We start from the raw sequence: 23,213 nt of genomic DNA, 5'->3' as shown, positions 1-23,213 counted from the left end.
TCTTTTTTTTGGGAAGTCAGAGACTTTGGTCCAGAGTGAGAAGAACGGAAAGACACTTTCTGCCATCAGGATATGCTTCTCCCCCTAAAAGATCCTTCTCAAGGAGTCGGCGAGGAATGAAGATGTGGTTCCGAAACTCTCAGGTTTCCCCCCCCCCCCCCGAGACACTGTAGACTCACTTTCCCCCAAAAACAGAGGGGGTTATGATAGACACCCCCCCCCCCAAGGGGCAGAGGGAGTTAAAGAAATTTCGGGTCCTGAGAACCTTTCTCAGACAAACCCAGGCAGCAGCCCTGAAGGGCTGCCTAACTGCTCATCTCTGGAGGCAGTCTGTCGACTGTCGCTTCACCTAGTGGCATGGAAGTCCATAACAGATCATTGGGTGTTGCAGATAATGTCCTGAGGATATTCCATCCCATTCAAAAAACCAGCTTGACCACCAAATCACCTGTCAGATGTTCCACCCGCACCCTAGTACCTACCTATGAACCTATAATCAATGGGGCGGCGAAAGCCGATACATTCTGGCTAGACTTATAAATGCCCTCGGGCATTTAGCCTAGTACCTACCTACCTATGAACCTAAAGGGGGGAAGCAGCTATAGAAAAAGAAAAACTGCTAAGAAAATGAGTCATCCAGCCTGTCCTCCGAGACCAGTCCGGATCAGGAATTTATTCCAGGTTTTTTTTTACTGCCAAAGAAGAGAGGGGACCTAAGACCCATTCTGGATGTTTCCACATTGAACCTGTCAGTAGCCAAGGTGAAATTCTGGTTGGTCACTCTTCAATCCATCCTGCCATTTCTGTAGGCGAACGATTGGATGTACTAGATCGACCTCCAGGACGCATACAGTTATATCAAGATGGACAGACACTCTTGGAGGTTTCTCAGTTTCTGGCTAGGAACCAATCCATTATCCGATCAGAGCTCACCACAGCCCCCAGAGTGTTCACCAAGGTTATGGCAGTAGTAGCGACTCACCTGAGGCTTCAGGGTATTAAGTTCTTCCCTTACCTGGACGATTGGCTCTTCACTGCCCCTTCCAAGCATCTACTTTACCAAGCCAGGGATAGTTTCCTCTTGCTAGTGAAAAGACTGGGCATCACCATCAATCACAAGTCATCACTGGCCCCGGTTCAGATCTTAAACTTCATTGGGGCGGTTGGACATGATTCAAGTGAAAGATTTCCTCACCCCAAACAGGGTATACAGTCTCAAATTGCATTTTCTGTGTGTTCAAGCCCAAGTTCCAACAGGAGCAAGAGTACTAAGGGCGTTGGGGTCTATGGTGGCCACGATCAGTCTATTACCCTTAGCATGGTTTCACATGCAGATTCTCCAGTGGGCGCTTGCTGTTCAATGGTCCCTGCTAGATCTGCCGTTGTTGCATCCCATTCGAATCTCCCAAGTATGCAGGGGCTCTCTTTGGTGGTGGCTTCAGTCCCTGGATCTAATCAGGGGACACCCTTTTCTTCCGTCCTTTCCCAAAACCATGGTGACCACAGGCACCTCCCAGCTAGGGTGGAGGGGGGGGGTATTGCTCAGGAAGCACAGCCCAAGGCACGTGGTCCCCACCCGAGACCACCTTGCATATCAATGTCCTAGAGATGATGGCGGTTCGTTTTGCGTTGCAGGCCGTTTATGCCTATCTCCTTCTAGGGAAAGTTGCGATTCAGACAGACAATATGTCAGTAGTCTGGTACATCAACAAACAGGGGGGAACCAGATCTTATCCCTTATGTGGTGAAGCCATGAGTATGGGAATGGGCGATCACTACCGGTCATTTTCTGGTGGCAGCACGCATCGTGGGGCGGTCCAGAATTCTCACGGACAGGCTCAGCAGGTCTATTCTGATGCCTTACGAGTGGTCTCTCAAGCCTTAAGTGGCGGAATAGATCTTTCTAAAGTGGGGACGTCCTTGCTACAATCTTTTTACATCTCCATCCAATGCGAAATGCACTTGAGTTCTTTGCTCTGAACCCCTCCTCAGGAGGAAGCCCCCCCCCCAGAGATTCACTGGTCCATGCTTGACCTCCTGGTCTTCTGTATGCTTATCCTCCACTACCCTCATTCGAAGTTTCTTCAGAAACCTCGCAGGCTGGAGACCACTGTGATCGTAATCGCCCCATTCTGGTCTCTCCAAGTTTGGTTTCTGTTTCTATGGTCTCACCTAGTAGTTCCACCATGGACGTTGACTCAAGTTCCTGATCTTATTTCTCATCCCTCCGGGATTCCTCACCCAGACCTGTACAGTCTGAAGCTCACTGCTTGGCTGCTCCAGTTCCCATGATTTTTAGGTCTCCTGGCTTATTCCAAGTTAAGACTATTCTGGTGGTGGCTCACAAGTCTTCCACTAGAAGGGTTTATCATAGGAAATGGAAACGTTTTTCCATATGGGCGTCGCAGTGTGCGTTTGACCCTTTTACTGCCCATGTGTCTGCAGTTTGAGTTTTTGGCGTAAATTTTTCAGCAGGATCCCAGTTCCTCCACAGTCGAAGTCCAATTGACAGCTATTTCCAGTTTTCATGTGGGAGAAAACATGTAATCTTTGGCTTTTTCTAAACTTTGTAAGACCTTCCTTAAAGGTACCTTTTTTCTTAGACCCCTGGTGAAGGATCCTATGCTCCTGTGGGATCGTACTTGAGTACTTCCGGCTTTAGTTTTCCTCCCTTTTGAACCTGCAGCTTCTGTAGATTTACAGTTTTTATCTTGGAAGATTCCCTTTTTGGTCGCCATTACTTCTGCCAAGAGGGTGTCGGAACTTCAGGCTTTTATCCATTAAGGTTCCTTATATGATCTTTCACAAAGACTGTCTTTGCGTACCAATCCATCCTTCCTTTCTAAAGTAGCATGAAAAGCGAGTATCAATCAGTCTTCCAGTTTTTTCCCTAATTTTCAAAACACGGGGGAATACAAATTACATCTGCTGGATGTGCATAGACAATTGAGATTTTACTTACACTGGACGAAAGCTTTTCATAAATCAGTTCAGTTATTTGTTGTTCCAGACCTTTTTTTAGGTAAACCAATTGCCAAAGTAACAATTGCACAGATTTCAGCCTAATCTGTCAAGGGAATTTCCCCTCCATGGCAGGCAAAGGCAAATTCGACTAGGTCTGTGGCTTCTTCAGCTGCCTTTTGGTCCAGAGTTTCACTGGATGGTATCTGTTCTGCAGCCACTTGGTCCTCATCTCATACTTTTATTTCACATTACAAATTGGATATTTTATCTAGGAAAAGGGCATCCTTTGGCTCTGCGGTGCTCCAGAATATCCTTCCATGAGAGGCCACCCAGGTGTTTGGTAGCTGAGGACTCTGTACTGCAGGTTGAAGACCAAATGAAGTAGTCTACTTCAGACAAAGAAGTTATGTACTCACCATAATGTTCCATCTTAGTAGTTGTACTTCATTTGTCTTCATCCATCCCTCACTCCCCCCCCCCCCCCCACCTTGTCACTGTGATACTGACCATATGTGGAGATGGTTACATCAGGAATGTCCCTAGTCACACTTGGGCTCTGGATTTTCAGGTTACCAGCAGTGACAAGGTATTAGGTCAGGAATGTGTGATGTTTTTTGGCAGCAAACTCTATCTGAAAGGAGGAGGGAGACCGGGGCATTATGGGTAAGGGAAGGAGCTTGGAGCTCTGATCAGATGCTGGAAATGCATCCATGATGGATCCAATACGGATCCGTAACCCACAGGTTGAAGACAAATACAGCTACTCAGATGGAATGTTTCAGTGAGGACATAACTTTTTCTCTTCCAGGCTCTGCAAAGCATTCGTGAAAGGCATGTTCCCTCTCAGACTGCCAGTTAAGGATCCCTCGCCTCCTTGGAATTTAATGTTAGTGCTGCAGTCTCTTAACTTAGTGTCCATTTGAACCTGCCAGTTTGTGCGATCTTAAGTTCTTGACATGGAAAATGGCCTTTTTGGAAGCCATTACGTCAGCTAGGTGGGTTTCCAAATTGAAAGCTCTTTCAATTGCTCCCCCATATGTGGTCTTTCAGAGTATCTCTTAGAACAAATCCATCTTTTCCGCCCAAGGTTGCCTCTGAATTTAATCTGAACCAATATATTCATTTTCCAGATGTTCTTCGTGTTTCACTGTTGCAGTCATTACATTTGGGTAATCCTGCTGGCAGGTTGCCCTCAGTCAGCCTGAATTCCAAAGTCTTGGGTCCTGCGTCTGTTTCTTTCGCCCCCTCCTTGACATCAGGTCATCAGGGGTATAAAAGATGCAGCTGACACCATTTTCTTCAGTCTTTCTTGCTGCGTGGTGCCCAAAGCAGAAGCAGTTCGCAAGTGCCGGTCGGCCGACTCCTGAGATTTTCGTGTTCGAATTTCAGATCCGTAGTCTTCATTAAAGCCAAGTACCCCGTTGGGGAAACTTTTTTTCTTGCTCCAGACTGATGTCAGAAAAAGTTAATAATTGTATTTCTTGTGGAAAGCAAATACCTCGGACTTTCATTCTTACTGTATTCCTCGCCTAGGCCCTGACCATAACGTTTCAGGTTGTTGGTTTTGTGCTACATTTAACCAACACACTATTAAGCGTCGGTATGATTTTGCATTAAACTATTTTGGACGCAGGTTTAATTATCCAGAAATGTCGTCTGATAGCCATCTGACTACTGGAGTTCACAAAAAACACAAAGAAAAAGATAAGACAACCGAGGCCCAAAACAGACTACGAAGCTTCTAAGCCAGTCGCCGGTTCTCAGTGAGGCGCTTTTGCAGCCCCTGACGCCCGCTACTTTAGAGTTGCAGGCCACGTGGAGTCTGCTATGCTGCTGGAAACTCAAGATATTGGAGCCACGGACACTATTCCTTCAGATGGGTCCAGAGCCGCTGAGCAGGCACTGACTTCTGAGGGTGTGTTCAGACCTAAACATCTGTACATTAAACCGACTTCAGCTTCAAAGGCAAAGACTAAAGGACCTTCAAAGACAAAGAAACAAACTCAACAGCCACGTGGACAAGCCACCATGCCCAAAAAACAAATGCTCAAAATGGCCGAAGACTTGATTACCTTGATCAGGGGTTCCCATCCCCCTCCTGATAAGATGCCTAGGCAAGAGACAGACTATGAATCTTCAGATCAGGTTTCTATTTCTTCTGATTCCTCTTCTGATCAGGAATCATCTCTTCCCCTCCCCCTATGAGGATTCTGATGCTGAAGAACCTATTCCTTCAGCTTCTCCTCCTGAGGACTATTCTTGTGGGGAAGCATTACATACCATGACAGAGCACTTCCACTGGGAGAGCAAAGATTTTTCGGAATCAAAAAAGAGGCTCAGGGACTTCCTTTTACTACCTCAACACAGATCTCTAGCCATTCCACCTGTGTTCGACATTGTAGATGGTGTTTTCAGAGTCTAGTCTGACCTCTGACTCCTTACCTCCAGCTCCTGTTAAGCCTGACAGGTATTACAGGGTTCCTGACTCTCATAAATTCCTTTTCAAAAACCCTGCTGCAGACCCAGAAACTATTTCACAAGGTCCCAAAGGGTTTAAGGCTTCTGCTGCAAAAAACCCTACCCCCTCTGACAGAGATTCTAGGGCACTGGATAGATGGGGGGAAAAAAGGTTTACACATCTGCTACCTTGGCTATAAGGGCCTTAAACTCAGTTTCATATGCTCAAATATCAGCAACATGTCATGGCATTGCTTAAACAGAAAATGTTAAACTCTGAATGTGCAGAAAACAAGGAAATACAGGATTTATTGCATGCAGCTGAACAAGTTGGAAAGCATACTTTACAATGTGTTTTTGATTCTCTGGAGGCCTCCTGCAAGGCCGCAGTTACGGGTTCTGTAATTAGGAGGCATGCTTGGTTAAAGGAACAAAATCTGCCTGATCATGTCAAAGTTAAATTATTAGATGCACCTTTACAGCAAGATACTTTGTTTGGTGTTAAGGCAGAAGAGGCGTTAAAGAAAATAGAGGACAAAGCTAAATCTATGCAAACTGTCAAAGATTTTTTATAAGTACAACCACCTAGGTTTAGTAGACACTGACCTACAAAAAATTGGTCCTTTCCTGTGTCAGACAGACCTCAAAGAGGCAGATCCAGATGCCCTAGAGGCAGATCCCAGGCGCGAGGTTCATACAGGTCAAAGCAATGGGGTGCTTCTACCTCCAAAAGTGTAGAAGACAAATCACAACCTTACAGGAAACAATCCCAATGATTTCCCCCTGCCTGCACCAAGCACTTATCTCCTGGCAGCACCCTTAAGGGGAAAAATGGCACTTTTTTTCTCAAAAATGGCGCATTATAACCCAGGACAAGTGGGTTCTAAATATAGTGTCACAAGGCTACAAGTTCCACTTCCATACCCTGCCAAAGGCAAATGGTTGGCCAGATCTGCCAAAAAATCAATGGGCAGAGGCACAAAAACAAGTCTTATCACTCCTGGACATAGGGGCCATTCAACAAGTACCAGAGCAAGAGCAGGGACAAGGATTTTACTCAAGACTCTTCTTGGTACCTAGAAAGGACAAAGTCTGGAGACCAATACTGGACCTATCCATTCTAAACACATTCCTGGATATACCAAAATTCAAAATGTTGACCTTGCAGCAGCTTCTGCCCATGCTGGATACAAAGGCTTGGCTTGTGAATTTAGACCTAAAAGAGGCATACCTGCATGTCCCAATCAGGCAGTCATGCTGAAGATACCTCAGATTCAAGGCTGGCTCAATGCATTAGCAATTCTCTGCACTGCCCTTTGGCTTATCTACTGCGCCCAGGGTCTTTACAAAGTGCCTGGCACCAGTAATTGCATTCTGCAGACAAAGAGGAATACAAATATATCCTTGGATGACAACCTTATTCAAGCAGAGAAACAAGGACATTCTTCAACAGCATCTGGCATTTGTGAAAAGACTTCTAACATGCCTAGGGTACACAGTCTATGAAAAATCAAAACTAGTACCCTCTCAAGAGATAATATTCCAGGGTGGAAGCTTAAATACAACTGCCCAGATAGCTTATCTCACGCCAGGCAAAGGCAACCGACTACCTATTTCAGAATATTGGTAACAAAGGCCCAGTTTATCCCTAAGAAAAATTCTGCAGGCTTTGGGCTTCATGGCATCCTGCATCCTACTAATTCCATATGCAAGACTGCATATGAGGAAACTTCAATGGTACCTAAAAAGTGTTTGGACTCAATGTTGCCACAGCCTGGAAACAATGATTACTCTCATTCCCTGCCTGCAACAGGAGTTTCGATGGTGGGCGAAGACTTGTCACCAGAACAAGGGACAGCCATTCACTTTACCCCCAGCCAGGCAAAATTAACAACGGATGCATCAGATTATGCCTGGGGGGCCCACATGGCATTAAAATGCATTCGGGGCACATGGTCTGCAAACCAAATGCATCTAAATATCAATCAAAAAGAGAATGCTAGCTGTTCAAAATGCTCTGACAGCCTTCAAGGACCTACTTCCTCTGGGCCAACTACTGATAAGGACAGAAAACACCACGGTCATGTGGTATATAAACAAGCAGGGGGGCACACATTCTTACCCCCTTTGCAGATTAGCCATGGTTTTGTGGGACACAGCATTGGCTTACCAAGTTCATCTGCAGGCACAATTCCTGCCAGGAAAGGAAAGTACTCTAGCAGACGAACTAAGCAGAAACCTCATGGATCCCCACGAGTGCCAGCTGGATCCACAAGTCTTCAGCATGATGACAAGGAAATGGGGATGCCCGGATATGGATCTATTTGCCTCCCCTCACAACTATCAACTAAAAAGATTCTGCACAAGGACTTATCACAGACTAGCATGGAAAGTGGACGCCCTATTTTTCAGCTGGAAAAACCTATCCATATATGCCTTTCCTCCACTGTCTCTCCTCCCCAAGGTACTCCTAAAGGTCAGACAGGAAAAGCCAAAGATGATACAGATTGCCCCAGACTGGCCCCGCCAGTACTGGTATCTGATCTTAAAGAACTTGTCTCAGTGCCCAGCCTGGACCTTACCTCAAATACCTTATCTACTGTCCCAACAAAACAATCCGATCCTACACAGCCAACTCAGGACTGTAAACCTGGCAGCATGGCTGATAATGTAGGCATACAAAGCACACCTCTCAGTAAAGCTGTGATGGATGTCATTTTGGAAGCTAGAAGGCCTAGTACTAGAAAGTCTTATGCTGGAAAATGGAAGAGATTTTGTGCTTGGAACCAGACACAAGGAACTGATACAGTTGTACCAAATATTCCTCAGGTTTTGCAATACTTCACTGAGATGCTGGACAAAGGCCTGTCCTTTTCATCAATTAAAATTCATGCTTCTGCCATTTCGGCTCATTACAATACAGAGCCACCAGTCTCTCTTCTCACCCTTTATTAAGGCAGTACCTCTGAGAGCCAAAAACTTAAGGCCTTCAAGGAGATCACCAACACCTGCATGGGACCTCAACTATGTCTTGGAAAAACTCACCCTGTCTCCTTTTGAGCCAGCTGCTACTGCTGATATAAAGTTTTTATCTTGGAAAACAGCTCTGCTCCTAACTAACTTTTGCAAGGCAAGTATCAGAGCTACAGGCACTCATGGCTGTGGAACCTTTTATCATTTTTTATCCAGACAGGGTATCTCTGAGGACAAACCCAACATTTATGCTTAAGGTGTCCAGTGTGGCCCTTAACCAAACTATTCATTTGCCAACTTTTTATCCATATCCGCAGAACAAGGGGGAGAGAATTCTGCATTCCTTGGACGTACACAGCTTAGATTCTATTTGGGCAGAACCAAAGTTTTCAGGAAGACAGAGCAATTACTAGTGGCATATGCTGCAGGATCTCAAGGAAAGGCCGTCTCCAAGCAGACTATTTCAAATTGGATAGGCCACTGCATTCATTTCTGCTATTTACAGCGTGGCAAGCCAGTGCCTAAGGGCATTAGGCCACATTCAACAAGAGCTGCAGCCACTTCAACAGCCTTTCTCAGGGGAATACCAACCAAAGACATTTTAGAAGCTGCTACTTGGAGTTCAGTGCACACTTTTACAAAGCACTATTATCTGCCACTCTACTCTAAATCCAGGGCAGGCTTTGCCACTGCACTTCTGCAGGACCTCATAGCCGCTCCTAATGCTGTTTAGCTCCAGCCTCCCAACCATAGCTTTGGGACTCTACCCAAATGTAATGACTGCAACAGTGAAACACAAAGAACATAGTACAGTTGTGTAAATGTAGATGTTCGAATATATTCACTGTTGCAGTCCAGGTTACCCACCCACCATCCCCCTTATTTCTGCTGGAACTTATCTTTCCTTCTCTGATCCACACAACCTAAAGTTTATATTGGTGCATATGTTTCTTTATACATATATATATATATATATATATATATATATATATATAAAATTTTGGCTACCCTTAAGGGGGGCACCTGACATCTGGGGCAAGAAAAACTGAACAAAATGGCGTCTGCTGTATCTTTTATACCCCTGATGACCTGACGTCAGGGAAGGGGCGACAGCAACCGACGCAGGACCCAAGACTTTGGAATTCAGGCTGTCTGAGGGCAACCTGACAGCAGGATTACCCAAATGTAATGACTGCAACAGTGAATATACTCTAACATCTACAGTTGTGGTAAGTGTACACAACTGTACTTTTTCTTCCCTAATTATTCCAGTAAAGGAGACTACATTCTGCATAGTTTGGACATGCACAGACAATTACGGATGTCCTTCTGTTCAGTGTTGCAGTATTCTTATTGGTAGTAGTCTGCTACATGACCCAACATCCGGCTCTTATACAAAAGCTTCAAGCTACTGCTTGTATGTGGGACGTTGCCCGTAGGCTCCTAGAATATTAGCCATAAAAGGGATGTCTGCACGTACAGTCCTCAAACTTTTTCGCCGCCATTTGGAAAGGTTGACTTGTGCGTTTGGTCTGCCGTTGTAAACTGCATTGCATTTTTCAGTTTCAGATAAGTACCTCGTTTGGGTTTTATTTGTTTGCTTCTGCCTTTTGTTGTTCATGTTATCCAGAAAGGGCAAGTATAGGTGTGGAAGGCAAATTCCACATAAGGATAGTCATGAGTTCTGTTTTTGTTTTGTTTAGGGCCTGCCCATGACAGTCAGTCCTGTTTTTCAGGTCTTCATTCCCAAGTCTTAGTCATCAGTCTCCCTTAAACTTGTATCTAGAAGTCCAAAGGCGTAAGCGTTTGGCTAGAGAATCGATGGAGGGTTCTGTGAGTTCCTCTGAGCTGTCCTTGAAGAGGAAGGTAGGTAAAGTTAGGCCCAAGTCTTATTCAGCTGCACCTTCTCTCTCTTCACCATACCCCTTGTGGTTGATGAAAATGCGGTGGTACAGTCTGAAGTAGGGTCTGTCCGAAAGGAACTGCAGTGGAAGCCGTTAAAAATGGGGATCTGAGCACGTCCGAGGCTGTGCAGACATCCAGTTTGTCTGATTTGGGGAACCATGACTACTTATTTCAGAGGACCAGCGAACTGGTCAAGTTCCCTTACAAAAAGAAGCTCTGGGCATTAGGCCTAAATTTGGATCTACTCCTGCCCTAGAAAAACCTGCCAGAAAAGAAACAAACAAACAAAAAAAAAAAATGAAAGCATTCCACAGTGTCTAGTACTCCTACGTCTGACTGGGAAGTTTTCTTGGAAGGGCTTATTAGGGCCTTGATAACCCTCATGCCTATGACTTCAGCTTCTCCTAGTTTGGGCCCTGCCTTCTCTTCGCCTGTGCTTCCCTCAGGTTCCCAGGAGCATTTCTCCATTCTTCTTGCTCAGGACTCTGATTCCGAGGGTTCTTCCTCTGATGAAGGCACTTTAGCTTACTCAACTCAGATTCCTTCCCCCTTGGAAAATGCTTCTCCAGAGAGAGAGAGTCTAGTGGATGAGACTCCCTAATGTAAGAACTCCCTCTTTTAGAGAGAGTGTTAATAAGATGAGGGAATTCTTTAAGTGGAATGATTCTTCCCAAATTTCAAAGGAACAAAAAAGATGCTACGACTTAATTCAGTTGGACGCCCCTGCACCTGCAGCTGTCCCTCCAGTGCTTCCTGATTTCCTAGATGCCTTTGCATCAACTTCCAAGACTGCAGATTCACGGCACTAGCTCCTAAAAGATCTGACCATTTTTATAAAAGTCCCTGTGGATTGCAGATTTGTCCTTCAGCTGATCTTGCTATGATTTCTATCACATCAGATAAATCATTTCGTCTTGTTCCTTCCACAAAATTGCTTCCCCTCAGACAAAGAAAGCAAAATTTTAGAAAGGTTAGGAAAGAAAGTTTACGCCTCTTCCACCTTGGCAATCAGAGCCATTAATTACCAGGCTCGCATGTCTAGGTATTCTCTAGCTTTGCTCTCCCAAGCTTCTCAGACCCTGTCCCAGCTACCTGACCCAGAAGCTTAAGTCTTTATCTCTTTCTCTTGGCCACTAGGCATTCCTTTAAATGCAGCCATGATGTTGTAGAAGCTTCCTTCAGAGTTGCAGCTTCTACTTCTGTTCTTTGGAGATGCTCTTGGCTGTGTTTACAGGCTGACCCAGATGACATTTAGGCAAAATTGCTTGGTTCTCCCTTGGACAATTCTGACCTTTTTTGGTAAGGCTGCTGCAAAACTTTTTAAAACTCTGAAGTAAAAAGGTAAGGAACTGCAGGAATTAAAACACTTGATAGCTAATCCAGTTTCTAATTTCATAGGAACTTCCCTGCTAAAACTCCTTTTAAGAAAACCTCTAGATCATTGTCATCTTCTGCTCCCTTAGTGCATGTAAATCTGCTAGGAGACCCCCCTCAGCCTAAAACTGTGACTTCTGCTCCATCTCCCCAGCAGCCTTTTTAGTCCAGAGCTGGGGCTCTGACGTCCAGCTGCAACTTCCAAGTCATACTCCTCTGTCTCTGTTTTTCTCTCTCCCTTTCAGCCTGGAAGGAGATCACTTGGGATTCTTGGGTGATGTCCATTATTCAAAATGGTTAATTCATGACTTTGAAGTCTTGTCCCCCCTTTCAGGGGATTCCTCAACCTCCCTCAGATTAGTTGCATCTGTTTCCTCGACTGCTAACTCAGCTTTCTGTCCGGGGCACCATTCAGCCTGCCCTTTAAGTCAGCAAGGAAGGGGATTTTATTCCAGGATGTGCCTGGTTCCAAGAACAGCCAGTAATTGGATACCATTTTGGACCTCTCAAAGTTGATTACCTTCCTGGTGGTGCCTTCATACAGGATGCTATTAGTACAGTCTTGTCTCCTCTGGTTCCTCCTTAAGGATTCTTAGCTTCGCTGGAACTCAAGGATGCTTATCTGCATATTCCTATTCACCCTCACTTTAGGAAGTTGTTTCTCTGTGGGTCTTGGCCCTTTCAGTTCTCTGCCTTGCCTTTTGGTCTTTCCACTGCTCCAAGGGTCTTGACAAAGTATCTAGTCCCAGCCATTGCCTTCCTAAGATTAAAAGGTCTTCAAGTTTACCCTTACTTGGATGACCTGCTTTTTCTGGCCAGCAGTACAGGTCTTTTGCTTCAACACCTAAATCTAGCTATTCCTTTCCTGCATGGCTTTGGGTTCACAATAAATTTAAAAAAAAGTCTACTCTGTCACCCAGTCAGGATCTCATTTTTCTGAGGTGCAGCTTCAGGAGAGACTTGATGGTATTTCTTCCTTAAGAGAAAGCTGAATATTTCATAGCTTTCATGGAATCATTTCTGAATCTCCTCCATCACTACCAGGGAGTTCCTGAGATGACTTCGGTTCATGGCCTCTACAATTCCCATGTTTCCCTTTGCAAAACTTCACATGAGAAAGTTCCAGTGGTTTCTGAAAGCAGTTTGGTCCCAGAATCTGTGGGAGGCTGCCATTCCTTCTCTTCCCTGTTTGAAAACAGAACTAGGTTGGTGGATGCAGCAACTCAGTCTGAATCCTGGGTTTACCCCTTCAAATTCCTCAGCCTGTACAGGAACTTTTTTTAAAGATGCCTCACTACAGATGCCTGAGACTTTGGATGAGGAGCAACCATTGTTTCCACAAATGTTCAGGGCCTTTGGTCCCCCTCTGAGGAAAAGACCACATCAGTTTCAGGGAAATGAGGGCACTGATTCTAGCCTTACAGGCGTTTCATCCTTTGTTTCTTCCAGGACCCCTCAAGATCCTCACAGACAACACTATGGTCCTTTGGTACATAAACAAGCAGGAGGGTGCAAAATATTATCTTCTTTGTTGCTTTAGCTATCAAGGGTTGGGAGTTGGCTGTTCAGTACAAAGTCTCTCTGCATGTAGTGTACCTTCCTTTGGCTCAGAACTCGGTAGCAGATGCACTGACACAAGTGGATGCTTCACAGGAATGTTCCTGGATCTAGTTCACAGGTGGAGTACTCCAGAAATGGATTTATTTGCCTCCCCTCCGAATAGACGACTTCCTCTCTTCTGTGCCAGGGTCCCTCACCCTCCAGCTTGGAAGGTGGACACCTTGTCATTTTAATGGAAGGGGATGTTTTATATGCATTCCCTCCCTTTCCTTTGATTCAGAAAGTCCTGCTGAAAATACAACAGGAGAGACCAAAAATCTTTAGTGACTCCCTTTTGGCCAAGACAGCTTTGATTCCCTCCTCTTCTACAGTCAGCAAAGGGCCATCACTACAAGTTACCTCACTGGATGGACCTACTCACTCAAGACAAGGGATCTCTAATTCACTCACAGCTGTCAACTCTTCACTTGACCTTATGGGTGATCAACTTTTGATTCCTTTTAGGCATCTTTTTTCTAAGGACGTGCTCGATTTTGCAGGAGACCAGGAAACCCAATACTAGGAAGTTTGTTGGGATGGTGGCCCAATGGTTAAGGTATTTGCCTTACAAACGCAAGGTGCAGGGTTTGAGTCTCACAAGGGATAATTGGCTAGGCTTAAAATGGCTCGCAAGAGCAGTTAGCTTAGTACTAACCAGAACCAGAAAAAGTGGGCAAGATTTTCTGTCTGGTGCCAAGAAAGGAAAGGGAACCCCTTTTGGCAGATATCCCTTTGATGTTATCTTTCCTGTGAAAGATGCTTAACCATGGCCGGTCTTATCCTTTTATTAAGGTCCACTGTTCTGCCTTGTCTTCTTGCCTGCCCCTCTCTCTCCTCCATTGGCTTCCAGGCCGGAGGTTAAGCTTTTCTTAAAAGGCATTCTACACATGAATCATCCCAGAAAACCAGTTCCTCCTCCTTGGGAACTTAACTTTGTCCAGGAGAATTTACCCCTTTTTGAACCAGCAGCCTCTGCTTCTCTAAGGTTTTGTACTTTGAAAACGGTACTTCTGGTAGCTATTACCTCTGCCAGAAGGGTTTCTAAGATCAAGGCATTGATGGCTTCACCACCATTCCTAGTTTTCCATAAGATCAGAGTTTCTTTGAGAATCAGTCTGTCCTTTATGCCTATAGTGGTTAATGATCTTTTCTTAAATCAAGGTATCCTGTTACCTACCATCTCCAGAATCTCCTTGGAAGAGTTTAGCATTCCTAGATGTGCATAGACAGCTTAGATTCTATCTTGACAAAACTAAGTCTATTAGGAAATCTGATTGACTGTGCCCTTCCACCAACAGGGCTCTGGGTTTGCCTTTTTCTAAGCAAGGTATCTCTTCATGGATTTCTAAGGCCATTGTATTTTGCTATTGTTTTCATGGAAAATCCTTATCCTCTTCTATTAAGCCCCATTCACTAGATTGGTTGCATCCTCAGGGTCTTTCTTCAGGGGTTCGGATGCTCAGTCCATTTTAATCTTCTGTTCATACCTTTACAGAGCTTACAAGTTGGATAATGCTTCTAGGGCCAGAGCAGGATTTTGCCAGAGCAACCCTGCATGGATTTGTGGAAAATGTTTCTGCTTGATTTCTCTGTTCCTTCCCCCTCCCTGGGTTTCCTTTCAGATGTTCATGTTTCACTGTTGCAGTCATTACATTTGGGTAATCTGCTGGCAGGTTTCCCTCAGTCGGCCTGAATATCAAAGTCTTTGGTCCTGCGTCGGTTGCTGTCGCATCTTCCATGATGTCAGGTCGTCAGGGGTATAAAACATGCAACAGACACCATTTTCTTTAGTCTTTCTTGCTGCACGGTGCCCAAAGCAGAAGCAGTTCGCAAGTGCCAGTCGGCCAACTCCTGAAATTTTCGCATTCGAGTTTCAGAACCGAAGTCTTCAGTTAAAGCTAAGTACCCCGTTGGGAAATCTTTCTTGCTCCATACCGATGTCAGTAAAAGTTAATAATTGCATTACTTGTGGGAAGCAAATACCTCAAGGATTTCCATTTGTACTGTATTCCTTGCCTAGGCCCAGATCATAACGTGCCTTGCTGTCGGTTTTGTGCTGGATTTAACCAACGCACTATTAAGCGTCTGTATATCTTTGCTTCAGAATATTTTGGAAACAGATTTAATTACCATGAAATGTCAGATAGCAATCCGACTACCGGAGTCGACTACCGGAGTTCACAAAAAACGCAAAGAAAAGGACAGAGACAGACCGTCTAGGTCCAAAACTGACTAAGCTTCTCCTAAGCCGGTCGCAGTTTCTCAGTGAGGTGCTTTCACAGCCCCTGATACCCGCTACTTTCGAGTCGCAGGCCTCTACCGAGACCAATGTACAGTCTGGCATGCCGCGCGATTCTCAACGTATTGTACCAGCGGATGTCTTTCCCTCGGATGGGTCCGGAGCCACTGAGCAGGCGCCGGCTTCTGAGGGTGTTTTTAGGCCTCAGCATTTCTGTATAAAACAGACGTCGGCTTCAAAAACAGACAAAAGCAACTTCTAAGGCTAAAAAAAGATGCATGAGCCACGTGCTCGGGCCTCTATGCCCAAAAAACAGATGATCAAAATGGCTGAAGACTTGATTACCTTGATTAGGGGTTCCCAACCCCCTCTGCAAAGAGGCCTAGGCAAGACACTGATAATGATTCTTCAGATTAGGTTTCTATTTCTTGTGATTCCTCTTCTGATCAGGAATTTGCTATACCTCCTTATGAGGATTCAGATGCAGAGGAATCCATCCCATCTGCATGTCCTCCTGAGGATTATTCTTTTGGCAAAACCTTGTATACTTTGAGGGAGCATTTTCATTGGGAGAGTCAAGATTTTTCAGAATCAAAAAAGAGGCTTAGGGATTTCCTTCTCCTTCCTCAGCATAGGCCTTTGGCTCTACCTCCTGTATTAGACATTGTTGATGTGTTTTCGGAATCAAGCATGGTTCCAGATTCCCTATCTCCGGCTCCTAGCAAGCCAGACAGATATTAGCGTTCCTGACTCCCACAAATTTTTATTCAAAAACCCTGCTGCTGACCCTGAAACTATCTCACAGGGTCCCAAAGGTGTAAAGGTCTCTACAGCTAAGGATCCTCCCCCCTCTGATAGAGATTCCAGGGCACTGGATAGATGGGGAAAGTTTGTCTGCAACCTTGGCAATTAGGGCCTTAAACTGCCAGTTTCGTATGCTTAAATAACAGCATGTTATAGGATTATTGAAACAGAAAATGATTTCTGAATGTGCAGAAAATAAAGAATTACAAGAATTATTGCATGCAGCAGAACAGGTTGGAAAGCATACTTTGCAATGTGGTTTTGATTCCTTGGAGGCCTCCTGCAGGGCCGCAGTTACTGGATCTGTGATTAGAAGGCATGCCTGGCTCAAGGAACAAAATCTGCCTGATCATGTTAAAGCTAAATTGTTGGATGCACCATTACAGCATGATGCTCTGTTTGGTAAGGCAGAAGAGGTTTTAAAGAAAATGGAAGACAAACCTAAGTCTATGCAAACTGTAAAAGACTTCTTACAAGTGCAGCCACCAAGATTCAGTAGACACTGGCCTACAAAAAATTGGTCCTTTCCTGTGTCCGACAGAGCTTCACTGGGCAAATCCAGGTGCTCAAAATGCTCCAGATATCAATCACAGGGTTCTTACAAGTCAAAGCAATGGGGTGCCTCTACCTCCAAATCTGGAGGAAACAAAGCACAACCCTACAGTAAATAGTCTCAATGACTTCCCTCTGCCATCACCAAGCACTTATATTTTGGCAGCCCCCTTAGGGGGAAAACTAGCATTTCATGCTCATATTGGCAGTTAATAACCCAGGACAAGTGGGTATTAAACATAGTATCCCAGGCATACAGATTTCATTTCCATAACTTGCTAATTCCCAACGGTTGCCCAGATCTGGCACAAAATCAATGGGCGAAGGCACAGAAACAAGTTACGTCCCTCATGGATATGGGGGCTGTTCAGCCAGTACCAGAACTAGAAAAAGGACAAGGGTTTTACTCGACTGTTCTTGGTACCCAGAAAAGACGATGCCTTTCACCCAATACTGGATTTATCGATCTTGAACAGACTGCGGTGGTGGTGCTGCAGTAGCGTTGTCACCTCAGACGTTGCCCGTTCGATTCTCAGAGCGTCTTATGTGTAGCGACATGCGTGAATGGGCGTTCCTTCGTTGAAGGTTGTGCGTTAGGCCCGGCAAGCCAGTATGTAAAAATCTACTGCCAATCATTAGTGGACCAGAGGTCCGCTGTGGTGACACCTAACCGGGAAAAGCCGAAAGACGCAAACAAACTTGGACATCCCAAAATTCAAAATGCTGACTTTGCAACAGCTTCTGCCCATGCTGGGCAAGAATGCTTGGCTAGTGAGTCTAGACTTGAGGCATACCTGCATATCCCAATAAGGGAATCGTGCAGAAGAAACCTCCGCTTCAAGGCTGGTTTTATGCATTGCCAGTTCTCTGCACTGCCCTTTGGCTTATCTACTGCACCCAGGGTCTTAACAATGTGCCTGGCTCCAGTAATTGCATTTTGCAGACAAAGAAGCATACAAATCTAGCCATACTTTGATGACTGTCGCATTCAAGCAGAAAACAAGGACATTCTTCTTCAACATCTGGCATTTGTAAAAAGGCTTCTAACATGCCTAGGGTGCACAATAAACGAAAAGAAATCACAACTGGTACCCTCTCAAAAAATTACATTCCTGGGTGCAAGTTTGAATACAACTGCCCAGATGGCTTACCTTACGCCAGACAAAGGCAACTGACTACTTCAAACAGATGGCAGCAAAAACCCAGTTATCTGCAAGACAAATTCTGCAGGCTTTGGGGTTCATAGCATTTTAATTCCATATGCAAGACTGCATATGAGGAAACTACAGTGGTATCTAAAAAGTGTATCTAGTCAACATTGTCACAGTCTGGAAACAATGATTCCTCACATTCCCTGCCTACAACAGGAGTTTCTTTGGTGGGCAGAGACATGTCAACAGAACATGGGACAGTCTTTCACTCTACCCCCTGCCAACCAAACCCTAACTACAGACACATCAGACTATGCTTGGGGGGGGGCATCTGGCGAGGAGATACAATCAGGGCATATGGAGCCCAAAACAAATGCATCTGCATATCAACCAGAAAGAGATGTTAGCTGTTCAGAATGCCCTGACAGCCTTCAAGGACTTGCTTCATCCAGGACAACTACTGATGAAGGCGGACAACACCATGGTTGTGTGGTACATAAACAAGCAGGGGGTTCACATTCCTACCTCCTTTGCAGACTAGCCATGGCATTGTGAGACGCAGCCCTGACTTGGCCAAGTACATCTTCAAGCTCAATTCCTGCCAGGAAAACAAAATACTCCGGCAGACGACCTAAGCAGAAATCTTATGGACCCTCACGAGTGGAGACTGGATCCACAAGTTTTCAACATAATGGAGAAATGGGGTAGCCTGGACTTGAATCTATTTGCCTCCCCCCGGAATTATCAACTGGAAAAATTCTGCACAAGGACTTATCACAGACAAGTATGGAAACTGGATGCTCTGTCTTTCAGTTGGAAAAACCTATCAGTCTACGCCTTTCCTCCTCTGCCTCTTCTTCCCAAGGTCCTACTAAAAGTCAGACAGGAAAAAACACAAATTATCCTAATTGCCCCAAACTGGCCTTGCCAGCACTGGTATCCAGTTCTAAGGAATATGTCTCAACTCCCTCCTTGGTACTTGCCTCAAATACCTCATCTACTGTCTCAGCAGAACAATCAAATTCTGCATAATCAGCTCCAAACTCTGAACCTGGCAGCATATCTGATCATGTAATTATTCAAACACACCTCAGTAAATCTGTGATGGATGTCATTTTGGAAACCAGAAGGCCTAGTACTAGAAATCTTATGCTGATAAATGTAAGAGATTCTGTGCTTGGAACCAAGCACAAGGGATTGACACAGCAAAGCCAAATATTCCTCAGATTTTACAATACTAACTGAGATGCCTGACAAGGGCCTACCTTTTTCATCAATAAAAATCCATGCCTCTGCCATCTCGGCCCATTACAACACAGAGCCTTCCCATCTTTTCTCATCCTTTGCTAAAACAGTATCTTAGAGGGGCCAGAAATTTAAGGCCTCCCAGAAGATCACCAATTCCTGTATGGGACCTCAATTTTGTGTTGTAAAAGCTCACCCTGCCTCCATTTGAACCATCTGCTACTGCAGATGTAAAGCTTTTATCATGGAAAACAGCTTTCCTTCTGGCAATGACTTCAGCAAGAAGGGCTTCAGAACTACAGGCCCTCATGGCTTTGGAGCCTTTTATTGTATTTTACCCAGAGTGTCCCTTAGGACCAACCCTTCCTTTATACCTAAGGTGGTATCCAGTGTAGCTCTTAACCAAACTGATCACCTGCCAACTTTCTACCCAAATCCGCAGAACAAGGGGGAGCGGATTTTGCATTCCTTGGACGTAGACAGACAACTAAGATTCTACTTAAACAAGACCAAATCTCTTAGAAAATCTGAGCAGCTACTGGTGGCATTTGATGCAGGATCAGAGGGAAAGGCCATTTCAAAGCAGACCATTTCAAAATGGTTAAGTCACTGCATTCGTTTCTGTTACTTGCATCATGGTAAACTGGTGCCCAAGGGTATCGGGTCACATTCCACCAGGGCTGCATCTACCTCGGCAGCTTTTATCAGAGGGGTGCCAACCAAAGATATTCTAGAAGCTGCTACTTGGAGCTCTGTTACTTTTACAAAGCATTATCATTTGCCTCTCTCTTCTCTAAGTCCAGGGCAGGCTTTGCCACTGCAGTTCTGCAGGGCCTTATAGCCGCTCCTAAGGCTATTTAGTTCCAGCCTCCCGTCCATAGCTTTTGGATTCTACCCAAATGTAATGACTGCAACAGTGAAACACGAAGAACATAGCACAGTTGTGTACACTTACCATAAATGTAGATGTTTGAGTGTATTCACTGTTGCAGTCCAGGTTACCCACCCGCCATCCCCCTTTTTTTTAGAACTTCTTTCCTTCACTATATTCTACAGCCTTTGTGATGTATTTGCTTTTAGATGAAGGTAAAGTCTATGTTGTTACAATTGCATCGTTATATTTTGTCTTGTATATAAATTTTTTTTTTTTTTTTTTTGCTCCCCATTTGGGGGGCACCTGACATCTGCGGCAAAAAAAACTAAAGAAAATGGTATCGGCTGCATGTTTTATACCCCTGACGACCTGACGTCATGGAAGAGGAGCAACCGACGCAGGACCCAAGACTTTGATATTCAGGCCAACTGAGGGCAACCTGCCAGCAGATTACCCAAATGTAATATCTGCAACAGTGAATACACTCTAACATCTACATTTATGGTAAGTGTACACAACTGTACTTTTTGCACTCCCATATGTAAATAATGCTGCAACATTGAATAGAAGGATATAGAATAGTAGTGTAAAGTCTTACCATAACCATAGGGGTCCTTCTCTTCTGTGTTGCAGTATTCTATCCTACCTGTCTTCCACCTACAACTTGCTCGTTATTTGGATGCCTGTCTTCTTGGTATCCCTTGAGAGTTTTCCTCATGGGGCTTCTTTATTCTGAGGATTGTATGTGCGGACGTCCCTTTTACGGCTCCCGTTCTAGGAGTCTACGTGCAACGTCCCACGTACAGGCAGTAGCTTGAAGTTTTTGTATACAAGCCCGGTCATCAGGTCAAGTAGAATACTATCCATATGTAAAGAATATTGCAACATAGAAGAGAAGGACATCTATGGTTATGGTAAGATTTTACACAATTATTCTTTTTATTTACATAGGACCAAGGAGTTTTGCAAATCAGATCAGTGTTTTGTGGCTTTTTCCCTGAATAGATGTGGCCTCCTGGTTTCTAAGGTGAATTTCTAAATATATCTCTAACCGCATTTCTAAAGGCTATGCTAACAAGAATCTTGAAGTTCTGTGGAAGGTTAGGACTCATTCTACTAGGTCTGTAGCTTCTTCCTCAGCCTTCATGGCCAGACTCTCCATTGTTGACATTTGTGCTTCATCCACTTGTAGTCCTCGCACCTTTGTGCCTTTATTAAAGCTGGATTTGGATTCCAGGAACAGGGACTTATTTGCTTCCACAGTGCTTTGGCATGTCTTTTCTTGAGGCCTCCCAGCGTTTATGGTAGCTGGGGAGTCTGAACCTTCTGTGAGGAATAATGACATGGATAACATCAGATGCAGTTATGCACTTATCGTAACTTGCATCTGTGTTATCCTGTGTCATTATTCCTCACATTTCTCTCTTGCCATACCCCTTTGTTGGAATTTTTGAGGAGCCTGGAGTGTAATGGGTCTAGAATTCTTTTTCTTTGTTTGATTAGCCTTCCTAGCATTATGAGCAAACTCTATCTGAAGGTTATAGTGCAGCAGGGGATTGAGACCGGGAGGAGCTTGAGCCTTGGATCTGACTAAGCTAAAATGTGCTGGCTCAGATCCAATACCCTTCTGTGAGGAATGATGACATAGGATAACACAGGTGCCAAGTTATGGTAAGTACATAACTCTCTTTAGCTTGCAGTATGTTTTTCTATTAATGTAGCACCGATTCAGCATAATGGAACATCTGTTATATAACTGAGGATTTTCAAATAATTTGGATGTTGACCAGTTTGGTGTTCCCTGTATGAAACCAGTAGTTAGAATTTTTTTTTAAGTGCTTTACTCTGTAATGTTAGTTTTTGAATGCATTTGTTGTCAACCTTACTATTCATAATGTATTTACATCTTTATTAATCTCACCCTAACTCCTGCTTCATCCTTTCTTCAGTTTTGCTTGTGTTAGCTTCTAGTTCAGTACTTTTTGCAGGGTTGCTTTTGCAGCATCAGAGTTTGTCCCTTTTTGAGCTACTTTATTCGGTTGTAGTCCTGGCTTAGTTGTGTGTCCCTCCTTACTTGGATTGTGTACTTAATTTGGTGTTTCACAAGCCTTAAATGACAAATTTGTGCATGACTAATCTTTGTGGCTTTTTGGCAGAGTAATGACTGGACTTGTTGCTGATTCTAAGCCTGTTTGGGAGCATTGAATAGTATTCTGTTGTAGTGCTTGAGAGGCCTATCTTACTGGATGCAGTGGTGCTAAATTTTAATTTATTTTTGACTGGATGTAGTAGATGTGTAGTGGTTTAAAGTAACTTGGCAACAGTGACTTCGTAAAAATGGATTTAGTAAAAAAGCAGCTGAGATGCTCTAAAATCAGATTTCATGCTTGTTTTGTAGGGTGAACACGTGAACAAAGGAAAGGAAGTCAGTACTAAAGAGGATGAACAGCAACCATTTATCTTTGGGCAGAATTTAAGAGATCGAGTTAAGGTGAGAGTACTGAAATGTTGCTACTTTGTTTTCTCCTGCATTTATGTGTCAGCTAAGAAGTGTTCATGGAAATTTGTTTAATATTGAAATATTCAGAAAGCAGATACGTGCAGGTAATACTTTTGAGGTTGAAGTATGGGGTTTTGCAACACATACATTACTTAACAATGTATACCATGAATACTCCAGTCATTTACCAAGTCATGTTGACCCTTCCTCCAGGTAGCATATTCTATCAGTTTTGTTTTTGCTTTCATATGAAAAGTCATTCCTCAAATAACACTGCCATTGACATCAGCAGTAGCAAAGGACTTGAAAGATCATCACACTAGATGAGGAGGTGTTCTGAGAGCAAGGTCAGAATGGTATGATAGTTGCCACTTGCATCTGTCTTTTGTTTTTGCGTAATAATCTCTCATGTAACTTGTTCTGTTACATTTGCCTTAACTTCATGTTTTGTTTGCAATTTTGTTGGGTGTTCCATATTTTAAATATTCATCATGTTATGTATACAGGCTGTCCTGTTGAAAGTCTTATTGAAAATCTCTTGTAGGTGTGCACATCTTTATGGACTGTGACATCGTT

The 23,213-nt window shown here is 44.2% G+C and overlaps 1 protein-coding gene across 1 annotated transcript in view; it reads left to right on the top strand.

The window, feature by feature from the left end:
• Nucleotides 1-23,213, top strand: part of RANBP3 (RAN binding protein 3) — a 2,163,070-nt gene that overhangs the window by 646,576 nt on the left and 1,493,281 nt on the right. The window contains exon 10 of the mRNA XM_044054814.1: nucleotides 22,536-22,628. Within this exon, the coding sequence (XP_043910749.1) occupies nucleotides 22,536-22,628 (93 nt within the window). The remainder of the gene's footprint in view (nucleotides 1-22,535; nucleotides 22,629-23,213) is intronic.

The sequence above is a fragment of the Protopterus annectens genome, chromosome 13.part0 (genome assembly GCF_019279795.1).
Source record: "Protopterus annectens isolate FY-2018-M chromosome 13.part0, PAN1.0, whole genome shotgun sequence".
Taxonomy (NCBI): Eukaryota; Metazoa; Chordata; order Ceratodontiformes; family Protopteridae; genus Protopterus; species Protopterus annectens.
This window is presented reverse-complemented; position numbering and strand designations above follow the sequence as displayed.